The 15,764-nt window shown below is 30.4% G+C and overlaps 1 protein-coding gene across 1 annotated transcript; it reads left to right on the forward strand.

Moving 5' to 3' along the window:
- The first annotated feature begins 13,318 nt into the window (after nucleotides 1–13,318).
- On the forward strand, nucleotides 13,319–14,136 carry LOC21393328 (10 kDa chaperonin, mitochondrial). The gene is made up of 3 exons (XM_010090230.2): nucleotides 13,319–13,594; nucleotides 13,707–13,846; nucleotides 13,936–14,136. Exons 1-3 carry the CDS (start codon nucleotides 13,487–13,489, stop codon nucleotides 13,982–13,984), a joined length of 297 nt encoding a protein of 98 aa, XP_010088532.1. The 5' UTR covers nucleotides 13,319–13,486; the 3' UTR covers nucleotides 13,985–14,136.
- The last annotated feature ends 1,628 nt before the right edge of the window (nucleotides 14,137–15,764 follow it).

Below are 15,764 nucleotides of genomic sequence, written 5' to 3' on the forward strand. Positions count from 1 at the left end.
TGGATGGTTTTGATTTGTAAACAATAAAATAGAATAACAAAAATTATTATTGAAGCAAAAACAAACTAAGAAGGAAAAAAGTTGAGAAAGAAAAGATTCTGGAATATTGGGGAGGACCCACGCGTTATATCTCTAAAAAGAAAATTCTGAATCTTTGGAAGTGAGCCACAACCGCATGGCAGCGCCCTATTGGGACACAAAAACTTTGCAAAAAAGAGGAAATTATGGGACACAACATTAAATGGACGATGGGATCCCACAAGCCATCCAAGTAGTTCTTGAGAAAAGTTATTCCAAACGAAATATAAAAACAAAAGGGCACTGCCAGTGAACATATATTCTCCAAGATAAGTTGGAAGATTATATAACTATAAAAACTAGTTAGATTTGGATGTTTCAGCTTTTCTTTAGATTGGCATTGGAAAGTAGCAAGACAAATCACAAAGGGCGAATAGAAACTTTTTCTTAAGATAAAGGAGAAGCCTTAAACAATGTTGGATCATATGTTTCTTTTTTGGTCAAACATATATCATATATGAAGCCATCGGTGGGGGATGGGGAAAGAAAGAAACAAAGAAAAATCTCATAAGCTGAGTAATATTAGAATGTCTAGGGGGTACATTTTCTTTTCTTCTACGTTGATAAATTTTAATATAGAGAAAAGTTTACCAAATTTGAAGCTAATTGGAGAAAATTGTACATTCTTCAGCTTCTAGATATGGAAAAAGAACATCTATGTTGCAAGACTCAATCCCAGTCATTAAACAATAGAAAATAAGTCGTCAAAAAAATTTGATTTGAGGTGCATGGTAAATTTTAATTAAATTTCTGAGATCTACCATAGTTTTCATGTTCAGATCTTTGTAGGACTTTCTTCAATTAGTAAATGGGGGAACCCTAATCTATCTTCCAAAATTTTGCAGCCAAACACTCTATTATAATAACTTAAAAGTACTTGAAAAAAAAAAAAAAAAAAAAAAAAAAACCCAACAACTACTGCCTCGTATTTTCTTTTTCTCTTCACTTTCTTATTTTAAAGTCTTTTTGTTTTTCGTTTTTATGGATGAGTTGCATATTAATGTGGCTGAATTTAATTCCCAAGGAGCTACGCAAACCCATGATTATGGATTCAGAATTCTGAAAGTGACAATGACAGGTATATATATAAGTTACGTGGTTTAGGGACAAGATCAATCTCGATTACCTGATTTCAGAATTGCTTCAGTCGTCTAATTTCTACTTACATCTACATCAAAAAAATACAGTCACCACCATTATGCCAAATTTTTGGACCCTCAGTTGAAGTAATGCCCCCCCCCCCCATAACAAACTATTTCCTAAAATCTTCCAAACCAAATGAAGAAAATTCAAAAAAAAATAAATCACTGAGCTTCTGACTTGGATAATATTGCCCGGATCGTAATGTATCATTGACCCTTGGATTACTCTTTTAAGTCTTTGGATGTGAGGCCCTAAATTTAGTGCTCAACAATTTCACCTTTATTGGCATATGCCACAATGTCACCTCAATCCTTGCAATGATGTGGGTTCTTGTTTGTTTTCTTATGATTTTCACTAGTAAAATATGTCCCTTTTAGAAAAATATGACGATGTTAGGTAGGGTATGAAAACTAAAATAAAACTTACGATTAGGGTTTTACATGTTTCTAACAGAACTGTTAATTTTATATATCTACCTTTTAAAATTATATCTATTTGAGTCAACTAGATATAACATTTAAAAACATGTACTAAATTCCCAAGTAATAATAATAAAGAAACAATAAAATATAATTTCTGAATATTATTTTAAACCGTTAAATGTCTCTCATTTTTCTATTATTTTTAAATATTTTTTAATTTAATGTAATTTTAATAAGATTTAAGTACTCTACCATATCTCTCCCCTCACTCAGCTTTTTAATACTTCACAAGTATCTAAAAAAATTGCGAGCCAAAGTAAGACAGGTAAACGGTTTGATTACAATAGTATATACTTTCAACTGAGTAGCCTGGCTTTCCAATATTTTAATCCAATCTAATTTAAATTAATTACACGACGTTTGGTTGATGGATTCAGAATCATAATTTAAAATTATTTTTGATTTACGTGTATTTTATGTGAGAAAATACTGTAACAAACTACGAACTATGATTCAAACTATGACACGAATCTTGTGTATTTTATGTGAGAAAAAATACTGTAACAAACTACGAACTATGATTCAAACTATGACACGAATCTTTAAACCAAAAGGCACTAGTGACTATTAAATTTAACATGTGGTTGATCTATAACATTTTTTGTTGATAGAAAGTTAATCTGTAAGTATATAGGCATTATGATGACTTAGGATTTTCATTAGTCAAACAACGTCACGAGATTACAAGTCTTTTATCCTTTCTTTTTTTTTTTTACTTTTTTAGAACACACTAGAATAAAGTTATCAATTGCAGATGTTGCACCATTAGCATGTTATGTGTCTCTCTAGCAATGATGGGTTTAGCTTTTCACTTGCTTTAAAGCCAATGGTACCAAGTGAACATCCATGCATATCTCCATGAACAGCAAAGACAATAATATGTCAGATATAATTATATGAAACTTATCCTAAAGATTCCTGACACAAAAATCGCCAAGAAACGTTAGGCGACACATCAACATTCTTTTCCGTGAATTAAATGTGATGTACCCAAAAACAAAAAAGCTGCTTTTTATTATTGGAGACCTTGTGAACCGCAGAGATTTGCCATGCTTGTGCTTTTGATTGGGATTATTGCAAATTTCTGGTTAAAAGAATCGACAGTATGGTCCAAAAATGTCCACCATACTTCAAAAAAGTCGGTCACCCTTTTCTATCTTCAATTATTCTTTCTTTTGGCGCCAAAAAAAAAATTAAAAAAAAAAAAAAAAAAAACACACACGACTAGTGGAGAAGAAAAATGCTTAAATTATCCTTCTTATACACGCCAATTTTCTGTATAACGATATAATTATATAAAATAGTTTTCAGTCAAATTAATTCGCTTATTTTGTTGGGGCAAAACTTCAGGTGCTTGTCAATTCCATCATCTTCATGACTTTGGCTCTTTCTAGTTATCTATGGGCTCAGAAAGAAGGTCTTATCCTAGCTAGAACATAACACACTCGCCCGAATACTTAACTTTTCAAAGAATTTTGGAGACATCTTTGTTATAAAATTTATCAATTAGTGTTAAAGACTAAGAAACAAACAATAAAAATAATAGAATTGGATCAAATCCTTTTCGTTTTATATATATGTTCTGAATTTTCTTTCATGGATGACAAATATAAAGGCTTGATTACAAACGAGAGAATAAAAAAGGGTAACTCTGCTAATGATGAGGATAATAGTTTGTACTGACTATTTTATTATGCGCATATAATTCTTTAGTATTTTTTTGAAGAGTACAATTGGAATAAAAATTTATGATCTTTTGATAGATGGTTGTAATGGAAGGGAAAAATGTACTAGAGAAGACCCTTAGAAAGACAACAAATAAGACAGAAGAAATTATGAATCATGATTGCACCAAAAGGCCATTTGAGGGTTTTCAAATTTTCTTTCCAATTCCAGCTTCATAAACAAAGTCACTTTGTGTGGCATTTACTTGGGAGATATATGAATTGGGCAACAAATTGACCACATAACATCATTATACATATCACATAAAATTATTGTTCAAGCAAATGAAATTATTGCACAAATTGACCAAATAAAGGTTCAAAGAAATGCAGACACAAGGGCCAAATGAAGTCATATGGCCAGTGCCTGACCTAACACATTATTGTAGTGAAAAAAATAATTAAAAAAAAATTATTGGGGGAGTTGTGGGACAGACCACGGTTCAAAACCCATAGTTGTAACTAGCAAGCAATTCAGATCGTTACAAATTAGGACAACAAAATTTTTTTGTAGAATAAGATGCGATGGGTCAATTCAGGTAAGGCAAAAGTTATTGGAAAAAGCCCGAATCTTTTTGCATCACAAATGGGCAAGTGGGTGCTCCTCTATGGAGATAGGGTCCATTATAATATATATGTGTACTATAGGAATCCCAGAACTAAAACCTAAAACTATGAGTGGTTCCTTAGAACTTAAGTGGTCATATGAACTAGGAGGAAAAGCAATGGAAAGACGCAGGTGTGTTTGGAACTCATTCTAAAATAATTTTATTTTTTGTATGAAAATGAAAATGAAAACATTTTCAATCTCAGACAGAAATCATTTTTAAAAATGCGTTTGATAGTTTTATCAAGAGATTATTTTTAGTATAAAAAAAAACTTAATGATGTCTCTATGTCTCTCTCTGCTCGAGAGAGGAGAAAACGAAAACAAAAAATGAAAAACAACTAAAAATCATTTTTCATTTCTCTTTCATTTTACACTAAACTAAAACAATCATTTTTATTTTTGTTTTTTTTTTGTCTTTATTGCGCCAAACGCCGTTTTGAAAACGTTTTCATTTTTTTCTCGAAAATGTGAAAAATAAAAACGGGATCAATTTCAAACAGGGCCGTAGCTTTCTTTCTCGGGGAAAGGTTATTCCACTATTGTAGTGTGTACCTCCGTTGAAGTTGGAGTTCGAAACTTTAAGACAATTGTGGAGTTGCTTCCCTACAGCAACACAAAGGGGCTCTCAGTGGGTTTCCAATACTACTTGTCCAAAAGAAAAGATAAAAATAGGTTAATTCTTTTGTGGAAAAAAGAATATTTGTACATTTTGTTTGCGGAAATCGAATATATTACTAAATAATCGCCAATGACAAACTTAGTCGAGTAGATTCTTCCAACCAAATAAGTCAAATTATCCAAAGTCAGTGCAAAAAGAAACCAACTTTATTTTTTTTTAACTTCCCTAAAAGTGTGGCTAAATTTAACACTGAGAAAGGAAGATGATAATCAAAATACATCAAACACAGTAAATGACCAAACACCTTAAACTTGATAGTTCATCACCGCCTCGATAATTGTTAATGCATTTGACTCTAGCACATGAAGATTTAGGCCCTCATCTCTGGCCTACAAGAAAGATGAACTCAGCGAGTTTCCCTCAATTTCTTTAGAAAAGAAAAAAATAAATAAAAATTACACACCTTTATACGTCTTAGCTAAGGCAGCCATTACAAAGCCTTTAGAATCTTGATGACGACAGAACAAAAAAAAAAAAAGCAAAAGAAAAAAAAAACCTTAGTTTCCGCCTAGCATCCTTAGAAATTGTTGGATCCGCATTCAATTTGTTTCTTTTGTCTAAAAAACTCAAAAAAAGACAACTCAAGTTTTAACTTTATTTAAGTTCACGTTCTTTTAAGTTTTAACTTTATTCAATTTTACTCAACTTTATTCAAGTTTTAATTTCAACTCAAATTATAACTCAAATTCAACTCAAAAATTACACTTAAGTTACACTCTAAAAGAATAACCCTGTAATAACTGTGGTTAATTTAGTTGTAGAAGCATGGGTGTCGCTGCAGTAATAAAGCCAGACTGCAGCTTTTTTTCTTTTTTTTTTTTTTTTTTTTTTTTTTTTTTTGGGGTCCAAAGCACATAAATTCTGCGTGCAAGTTAAGCAAAATTTGTTGGGCTCCGAAGCTAGATTTCAGCTTGTTTAAGCTTGGTGGAATTTCTTTAGATAAATTGTTGGATCCGCATTCAATTATAAATCGTATATTGTTTTGTTGCTTTCACCCTTCAAACTAATCCTCTTGTGTAAGACACGCATTTTTTTGTCCGTTTCTGGACTAACGTTATCAATTTGACTATTTTACTATTAAATTAGAGTTCTTGGGGTTTGTTTTGCCAAGTCCATGCAGTTGGTTTTTTTTTTTTTTAAGCACTACGCTAAAATTTCTGCTCCTCTAAGTTAATAGATAACGGGAACAAAAGATGGCATATATCTTATTATGCTTGTTTGAAAGCAATTTTAATTAGAATGGTTTTGTTTTAAGAGAGGAAATGAAAATATAAACTCTTTTTGAATGGTTTTCAAACTGTTTTTATTGTGTTTGGTCATTTATTTAAATAAATTATTTGACCAGTTTTAGACCATATATCAACCGTTTTAAAAATATATACCAACCAAACACCAGAACCATTTCCAAATTAGTTACCCACGTACCAGGAAAAAAAAAAGGTTTTGAAAATAGAAAAATCCGGCCATAGTGATTTAAAATGAAATAAATCTTGATGTTCCCTCACTCAAGGGCATTACTTTATATTTTTCATCTCTTCAGAACTGACTAAAACTGAACAGGTGGGTGATTGAGTATGGGCCTACCGCCTACAAGAGGAATATCATTTTAGAGGAGAAATTTGGAAGGAATACCACATAAAATAGGTGCTGATTGACATGTTCCGTAGGCGGAAAAACTTTTATGTGACAAACCAAAATTTAGACTAAAAAGTTTAAAATGCTCTCAAATTAATTATGGTTTTTTTATAGGTTTTTTTTCCTCTCTTTTTTCTCTCCCTCTCATTAGGGACATAGACAGACTTTTAATCCAGTGAGAGTACAAATATGCATAAAATTTATAAACATCATCATATAAAATAAAGTAACTTTTATAGTATTTTATTGTAATAAAATTTTATTAAGTAAGGTTCACATTACAATTGTTTTTGAGGAGTTCTCATCTTTTGGTACCGTTGCATAATAACTTCATTATCGATGCTATCAAAAATATTTTTCTCAATGTAGATAACTAAATTGTCATTCATCCATTGATCTTTCATTCGATTTCGCAAACAATTCTTCACGATATTGATGGCAGAAAATACTCTCTCAACTGTGGCAGTAGCAATTGGAAAAATTAATGCAAGTGTAATAAGCAAATAAACTAATGGACACACTTCATTATTTTTTGTCTTCACCATCTTCTGTGAAAGATCTCCAATGCCTTTTACTCCTTCAAACTCCTTACTAGAGCGAACATAAAAAATATAAGTTTTTAGCTCATTATCAAGTGCAATGAGTTTCGCTTCAGAAAAATCTTCAGGATTAAATCAGCAAGGCAAATTAATCTTTACTTGTTGAAAGCAGAGAATGAATCATTTGGACACAAACACGCAACACAAAGTAACAGCTCAGTATTTATCTCAGTGAAACGATCATTTAACTCTTGTAGTTGCATATCAATAACAGAATAGAATAACTCAACACGAAAGTTATGCAAGTTTGTAACTTCTTGAGCTTTCCTGTGTGATCTTCCTCGAGCTATAAACATATTGTCCATATTTGGAATATCAATGTTGTGTTTTCCACAAAAAGAAGAAACATGATCAAAGAAAGAATCCCATCCTCCATCTCTCATCATTTGTAGCCTTTGCTTACATATTTCCACTAAAGTCATAGCATTAACAATGTCTTGATCCTTCCTTTGCAATGCCTTTGACAATTCATTTGTAATCCCTAATATGACTTTTATTAAATGTAGAGTAAATGCAAAATCAAATGATTGCATCAATCCCAATAAATTGTTGGCTTCCCATTGTTGCTCAGAGCTCAACCCATCTTCTACAATTGTGTCAAGAAGATCGATTGCAGATGAGAACATGGTGATCAAACTGATTAAAGAATCATAGTGTGAGCTCCAATGTGTATCACCAGCACGTTTAAGAGTGGTATCTTAGTTTAAGCCTCTTTCACTGGAAAGTTCACCACTGCTAAGAGCTTTAGAGACTTTACTTGCTCATATCTGATGAAGAATATCACACTATTCAAAGGAAGCTGCAGCAACATTTATTACGCTAGAAACTGTAAAGTAGAGTGTTGCAACTTGAATATTTTTCTTTGCTACAGCTACAAATGCAAGTTGAAGTTGATGAGCAAAACAGTGAACATAATAAGCGCATGGGTTCTCTTTCAAAATAAGTGTCTTTAAGCCATTGAACTGTCATTGCATATTACTTGCCCCATCATAGCCTTCTCCTCGCAATCTAGATATACTTAATTTGTACCTAGAAAATAAAGCATCAATTGCAGTTTTAAGCAAGAGATCTGTTGTACTAGAAACATGTTCAATACCTATAAAACGTTCAACTACACAACCATTCTTATCCACAAAACATAGCACGATAGCCATCTGCTCTTTCATTTTGACGTCACGAGATTCATCAACTAGGATTGAAAATAATGCATCGCCTAGATCTTCCATGATTACATTAAGGGGGCGTTTGGTATGCAGTAATCTTAAGGATGAGAATGGAAATCTGTAATATTATCATGTTTGGTACAAGAATTATAATTTTTAGATTCCCAGGAAAGTGATCACCATGGGATTCACTTTTCCTCATTTTAAGGTAATTTGAATACCACCCAACATGGTGTTATTCAAATTCCCAGGAATCTCAAAATATTATTATTATTATTATTATTATTATTATTATTATTATTATTATTATTATTGTTATTATTATTGTTATTATTATTGTTATTATTATTGTTAGTTAGGGGGCGTTTGGTATGCAGGAATCAGTAGGAATCATATTCCCAGGAAAGTGATTGAGGGTAATATGATTTCTAAGAATAATATATTACTGTGTTTGGTTGTTCAATTATTTTATTTTTAATAATAATAATAATAATATTATTATTATTATTATTGATCTTCTTCCATGTGAACAACCAAACACAGTAATATATTATTCTTAGAAATCATATTACCCTCAATCACTTTCCTGGGAATATGATTCCTACTGATTCCTGCATACCAAACGCCCCCTAACAGTTTTAATAGCAACAACATTTACAATATCCTTCTGAGTCATAGGTGATACTAATTTGAGATTTTCAGGAGCATTCTCCAATGTTACAGATTTTATAGCATCATTATGATTAGCTAGAAACTTCAGAAGCGCGCAAAAATTACCTTGATTTCTTGAATACTTTGATTCGACATCACCATGAAATGCAAGCCCTTGTCGCAAAAGAAATCGTACACAGTCAATTGATGCATTGAGGCGCAGTCAATAGCCGCTTCGAGCTTGATTTGTTTGCTTGCCTAAAGCAGATTGGATATGTTGCTTTTGATTCAAAAGAGCTTCAAACTTAGCCCTAGCTTGGTTGTGAGCACCATTAGGGCCCCTAACGTGTGTATGTAGTCTTTTTTTTTTTTTTTTTTTTCCAAATTTTGAACCCTTCACCAACAAAACAGTCATCACCTGCTTGTTCTCCATTATTTGGTTTAAAGAGATAACAATAAAGACACGCAACATCTTTTGTTATGCTATAATCTAACCAATCACGGATAAAACGTTTTGGTGTTTCCCCACATTGTGTATAGGAAAATTTATGATCTTTAGGCTGACAGAGCCGATTTAACAAGTATGCTCTTCAAACATCATCCCGAATATTTACATTGTAATCCAAAATCGGAATTCTTAGCCCAGGATTTATCAAAAGCTTAGAACTGTAAAATTCCTTTCTACTTAATTTTACATTATTGTCATTTTTTCCTGTAGAGAACGACAACTCCAATGTTCTTTTAAAATATTTTAACATAACTGTACAACATACAATTAAAAAAATTACAATTTAACAACCAATTATACTATTTATGCATATTATGGTAAAAGAAAATATTATGTACATTCCATGATACCAAGCAATATCACAAAAATATAAAATAAAAAATTAATAGATTTTTTGAATTTACATACCTTAAAGCTTGAGAAGCTTTCTTTTTCCTCTTTTTTTTTCTTTTTTTGATAATAACTGAGCTTGATAGAAAAAGCCAAAGCAACACTAAAAAGGAACGAAGGCTTAGTTTGGTAGTGCTGTAGATTTTGAAAAAATTACTTTTAGCTATGCTGCATAAAGAAGCAGTTGTTATAAAAAGCAGCTGAGTGTTTGGTAAACTATAATTATAATAGCTGTGCTGGTTCCAAAATTAGTGTAATAACATTTGGTAAATTATAAGGTTAAATTGCTGTGGATAATAAAAAATTACGACTATATTATATTATACTATAATATAATATATAAAATTACAATATATTAGATATTTATTATTATATTTAATATAATACAAAAAAACTATTATTATATAATATATTAATTATAATATATTTATTTAATATAATATAATATTGTAACAAATAATATCATAATTATATAATATATTAATTATAATATATTTATTTAATATAATATAATATTGTAACAAATAATATCATAATTATATAATATATTAATTATAATATATTTATTTAATATAATATAATATTGTAACAAATAATATCATAATTATATAATATATTAATTATAATATATTTATTTAATATAATATAATATTGTAACAAATAATATCATAATTATATAATATATTAATTATAATATATTTATTTAATATAATATAATATTGTAACAAATAATATCATAATTATATAATATATTAATTATAATATATTTATTTAATATAATATAATATTGTAACAAATAATATCATAATTATATAATATATTAATTATAATATATTTATTTAATATAATATAATATTGTAACAAATAATATCATAATTATATAATATATTATAAAATAATAATTACAATATCATATTATAATTATAATATCATATTATTAAAATAATTATAATATTATTATAATATCATAATAAAATAATAATATTAAAGTTATTAATATAGTTGTGATATTATTTGTTACAATATTATATTATATTATAAGTCTGAATTTTAGATTGAGAAAATTGTAAATTTTAAATTTCATTAGGGGTATTATGGGTATTATAAAAGTTTTATTAATTGTACTATGTTGATTTTCGCACAATCTAAAAGTTAAAGTTGTGTTTAGGCTGCTTCTGATTTTAGTTATAGATTCTTAAAAAATTCTTTAAAAAACACTTTTAAAGAGATCTACTAAACACTAAAATCAACTTCTGTTACAAGCAGAAGTTGAATTTAGAAGAAAAAAATAATACCAAACTAAGTCAAAAGCTTGAGAAGTTAACAAGTGGGATATGTATCTATTGTAATTTGCAATTACAAGACAATGTCAACACAAAACAACAACAAAAAAAAAAAAGTGAAAAGAACTAAAACTTACAAAAATCAAAAGACGATAGTAAAATAAAATCTTATCAAATTACCAGCAGATTAGAGTTGGAGGGAGTATTGCGAATTTGAGATGCACCAATAATATAAAAAAAAAAAAAGAGAGAGCGACGTAACAGAAGAAAAGGGAGAGAGAGAATCGTGGTTTCTTGAAGGAGTAAAGAAAATGAAAAAAAAAAAAAAAAAAGAGTAAAAATAGGTGGAAGGGAATTTGAAAGGACGCAAAATCAAGAAAGTTCCTTTTTATATTTTATTAATGATTTTTTGTATTGGAAGTAAGCCAAATCTTTCCACCAAAGAGCCCAAATAAAAAAACTGAAAAGCCTAAAAATAGGAGAGTAGAAAAGACCAATTAATTTACTTTTAGAAAAAAAAAAAAATTCATTGGATTTCACTAAGTGGGGCACACACATCGTCAACGGGGTTTGATGAAGGGAAGTTACAGGCTGTAAAATATTTTTTTGGCTTCTCAGTGGGGGGCCAAGGCCCCACTGGTCCCGTAGTCCCTCCGTCCTTGTCCCTCACCTCCCTTTCTTTCAAACCATTATTTTTTTTCTCTCTTCTCTCTCACTTTAGTCGCCAACGAGTCTTTTAACCTTGTGTCGCCACCGCCGACCAGTGCCACGGTGCGAGAATGGTGCCGCCGTGAGGAAGATCTCCTTCTCTCTCTTTTTTTTCCTCTTTTGCTGGTTTCTTTGTCGCCAAGTTCGATACACTCACCTGCCAAAATGTTGTCATTTGGAGCTCAAATTTATGCGAGCTGTTAGTTTAATAGTACTGTAAATTTTAAAAAAATTGTTATTAATTATGTTAAAAATATAATTATTATAAAAAGTAATTAAGTGTTTAATAACTATAGTTATACAAGTATTGTTAGTTTTAAAAATAGTGTAATAGACGTTTGATAAATTATAACTTAAAAAAAAACACAATTTGTTTTTGAGTTTAGGAATATTAGACATCGTTTATTTCACTGATTTGAGTTTTTAATTTTAAATTTTTACAGTAAAAAGTTTTCAGAAAATAACACATTTAACTTTTTCTGCTACAGTGAAAAACTCTAAGAAAATGTCACATCTCAACTCGAATTGAAAATTCAAATCCACAAAGTGAACGAAGCCGTATTAAAGTTGATTTTTGATTTAGCAAGAGTAATATGGATATTAGAAAGTTTTATTAATCGTACTTTAAGATAATTGGACTAAAATTGTTTTTGAGTGTGAATTTTTCAAAATTTTTTTAAAAATCACTTTTTATAATTTTTATTAAATACAAATTTCAAACGTAAATGACTAAAAAATTAATTTTAGGCTTCAAAATTACTACTAAATTGGCTCATAGTCATGGTTACTGTTTGCACAAAGCATGGACTAGAAGGAGGGCCCCAGACGTACGTACAACGTTGTCATAGGTGCCTCCTTGCGAAACCCGCCACCAAAACCAAATCAGTAAGAAGCCAAGCCCAAACCAACACGCGACGTCATCGTGGGTTTCTCCTTGCAAAACCAACCTTCACAATCGAAGTTCCAAGGACAAGAGCTCAAACCAATGTTCAACTTTGTCATGAGTATTTTTTGAGTAATTTAGTCAGTTCATTTTATCGATTCGAGTTTAAAATTTAAATTTTATTACAGTAAAATTTTTTTAAAAACAGTCACATCTAATTTTTTTATTACAGTAAAAAATTCACACATAAAATCACATTTTAACTCAAATTAAAAACTCAAATCAGCGAACTAAACATGACATATGTGTTGTTCTAACGGTACCAACAATCTTATGATTGGATATTAATGATGATTTCTGAATAATGACTACTAGCCATTGGTTACCGATTGGTCATCACCAGGTATGACGGTGGATACCGTCTGGTATCATGGTGGACCTTAAGCGTAATGGCATCGAAAATATAGCGTAATGGCTTCGCGTAACGTTCTTTTATAATACCATGTAATATGTATTAGATTTATACATTGAAACGTATACTTTTGAAAAGATTAAAAACTAATGATATACTTTTGAATATACATAAAATACAAGGTACAAAAAATAAAATAACAAAAAAAAAAAATCACCTTGACTTCACCCTCACCTTGTGAATGGCACTGGGCACCATCTAAGGGCCCATCTCTCTAACAAACCAGCCTTGTACTCAATCAGGCCCAGATCCATCTCCGCCCCATTTTTTCTCTCTCTCAGACGAGCAAATATTCCCTAAAACCCTCAAAACCCTAAGACCTAGAACCTTCCACAACCATCCAGACCTCCATCTCTATCCTCCAGAGAGACACCCATTTTAAAACCACCGATCTCCATCTTCCTCTTCACCAATTCTCTTATCACCCATTGGAAAAAAAAACTATAATCATACCCGATCCCAACGCAAGCCAAAGCCCATGGCGTCGAAGCGTCTGATTCCGACTCTCAACCGCGTTCTGATCGAGAAAATCGTCCCTCCTTCCAAAACCAACGCAGGAATTCTCCTTCCCGAATCCTCCACCAAGGTATTCTCCGAATCCGATCTTTCTAATTCTTCCTTGATATTTCTCTTGTCTTCAATTATGGTTATCGGGATCTAACGGCTGTGATTGAATCGGCGGATTTTTGATCGATCAGCTCAACTCCGGAAAGGTGGTTGCTGTGGGACCCGGAGCCAGGGATAAATCGGGAAATGTGCTTCCGGTTGCTCTGAAAGAAGGAGAGACTGTTCTTTTGCCCGAGTATGGCGGTACTCAAGTTAAGCTTGGCGAGAAAGAGTAAGTTTTTATTTTTTATTATTTTTATTATTTTTTTAATTATTTTTAATTATTTTTTAATTTTTTTTTGTTGGTGTTGTTTTATGCAGGTATTACTTGTATAGGGATGAGGACATCTTGGGCATCTTACGTGAGTAAAAATGTTTTCCTTGATGTTATCTGTTTTCTGGTGTTTCTTACTATGGACGATTTAAGATGTGCTGTAATCGATTCTTAATTTGAAATTTAACTTACTAATTGGGGTGTGGAAGCTTTCGGAGAAATGAAGGCAACCACTTTTGTTATTTGCATTTCGTGGGGAATTTTTAATTATCTAGAATTTTGATTTTTGAGATAATGAAGTTCATGAATAATCTCCTCTGTTTTACAATTATTAGACTTGGAAGATATGAATTTCCCTTCTCTCATTTCAGAAATCGAGTAATCGAAATTGCCATGCAACTTTTTGTGTACAAGATTCAATTTCTGTTGGTAAATGGCTTTTTCACATAATTTTTGGCAGTCCTCAAATAAAATTGGTTGTTTTATCTTTATAGATTGGTTTGTGCTTTTTTAAAAAAAAAAAAAAAAAAATGTTTAGGTCAATGTTTATTTGTTTGTTTTTATTTTTTTTTTAGAATATGTTTAGGGGTCAATATTTAAAGTTTAGGCTATTGATCTAATTTGGCAGTTGCATTATGATGTATGTCCGTTTTATCTTGTTTTATATATATATATATTTTTTTTTTCTTTTTCCTCTCTTCTTAAAATGTTGCGATTGCGTCATTTTAGATGCCGTTTCACGGTAGATAAAAGAAATACACGTCGTTATTTTCGGCTACACAAATGGATACTGTATTTGCTTCGAGGACTAAAAGCGATACATGGGATGGAAGGAGTGTTATCTTTCTTGAAAAGAAAGATATCTCCATTAAGACCCTGTATAAAATAGGGACTACTTTTACCTGGTGATATTACCTCTATTTCCACGGGCTGGTGAAGTCTTTTTTTCTTATACTAATATTTCCCTTTAAATAATAAAGAAAAATATATGTTAGATATGCTTAATCTTCGCGAGATAAAAGAAATGCCCGAGAAGTTATAAAATTCAAATGCACTCGGACAATTTGTTGATTTTAGTTTTAAATTTGGGTTGAAATGTGATTTTATATGAAAATTTTTAACCGTAACAAAAAAAAGTTTTATTACAGTTGAAAATTTGAATCACTAAAGAATGAGGTATAAATATTTGAGCGTCGTTCTGAAGGTAGGAAACCGAAAAATCTGCAAAGAGATAAGGACCTAAATTGGAAGAGGTAGTCATTTCAGGGGAATTACTATAAGGGATTGCTAGTTGTCACGATTGTTATTTGTCCCGTTCATATTTACGACCCACCTCAAAGCATTAGTGTGTACAGCTAATCACTTGTTTGAGGTCAGTTGTCAAAGGTTTGGTATATAACACCTTTGGCTTTTGAACTTGTATGACTTTGGCAAATTTGTCTTTTTTTCTGAAATTTTAAGTTTGAAATTTATAAATTGTTATAATATGTTTCATTTTGAATATGTTTGACTTAAATTAGTGTTAAAAAAATAAATTCAACAAAAAATTTTAACATAATAACTTAAATGTAATACAAGATTTTCAGTTCTTTAACCTTTAATCTTTTAAATCTAATAAAAAATTTAAGTAAATTTAATAAATAAGTAAATTAAACAATTTTATAAGTTTAAGAATTGATTATCAAAATTAAAAATTTTAGAGGCAATTTGTTAAAGACAATTGTCGGAAGATAGTTGTGTTAAAAATCAATTTTAAATAATATCTTACCCCGCCTACTTTTCTTTTTATCGTGTTTTTTAAGGTTAATTTTACAAATAGTCTCTCAGGTTTTCAATTAATCTTATTTTAGTTATTGACTTTTTAAATGTCACATAA

This window comes from Morus notabilis, unplaced genomic scaffold (genome assembly GCF_000414095.1).
Source record: "Morus notabilis unplaced genomic scaffold, ASM41409v2 Scaffold1049, whole genome shotgun sequence".
NCBI lineage: Eukaryota > Viridiplantae > Streptophyta > Magnoliopsida > Rosales > Moraceae > Morus > Morus notabilis.

Excerpts from the sequence above, each read along its gene's own strand:
- LOC21393328 (XM_010090230.2), top strand. The coding sequence starts at position 13,487 with ATGGCGTCGAAGCGTCTGATTCCGACTCTCAACCGCGTTCTGATCGAG. Across the intron at positions 13,595-13,706 it reads TTCCCGAATCCTCCACCAAG|CTCAACTCCGGAAAGGTGGT; the intron begins GTATTCTCCGAA and ends TTGATCGATCAG. Across the intron at positions 13,847-13,935 it reads GTTAAGCTTGGCGAGAAAGA|GTATTACTTGTATAGGGATG; the intron begins GTAAGTTTTTAT and ends TGTTTTATGCAG.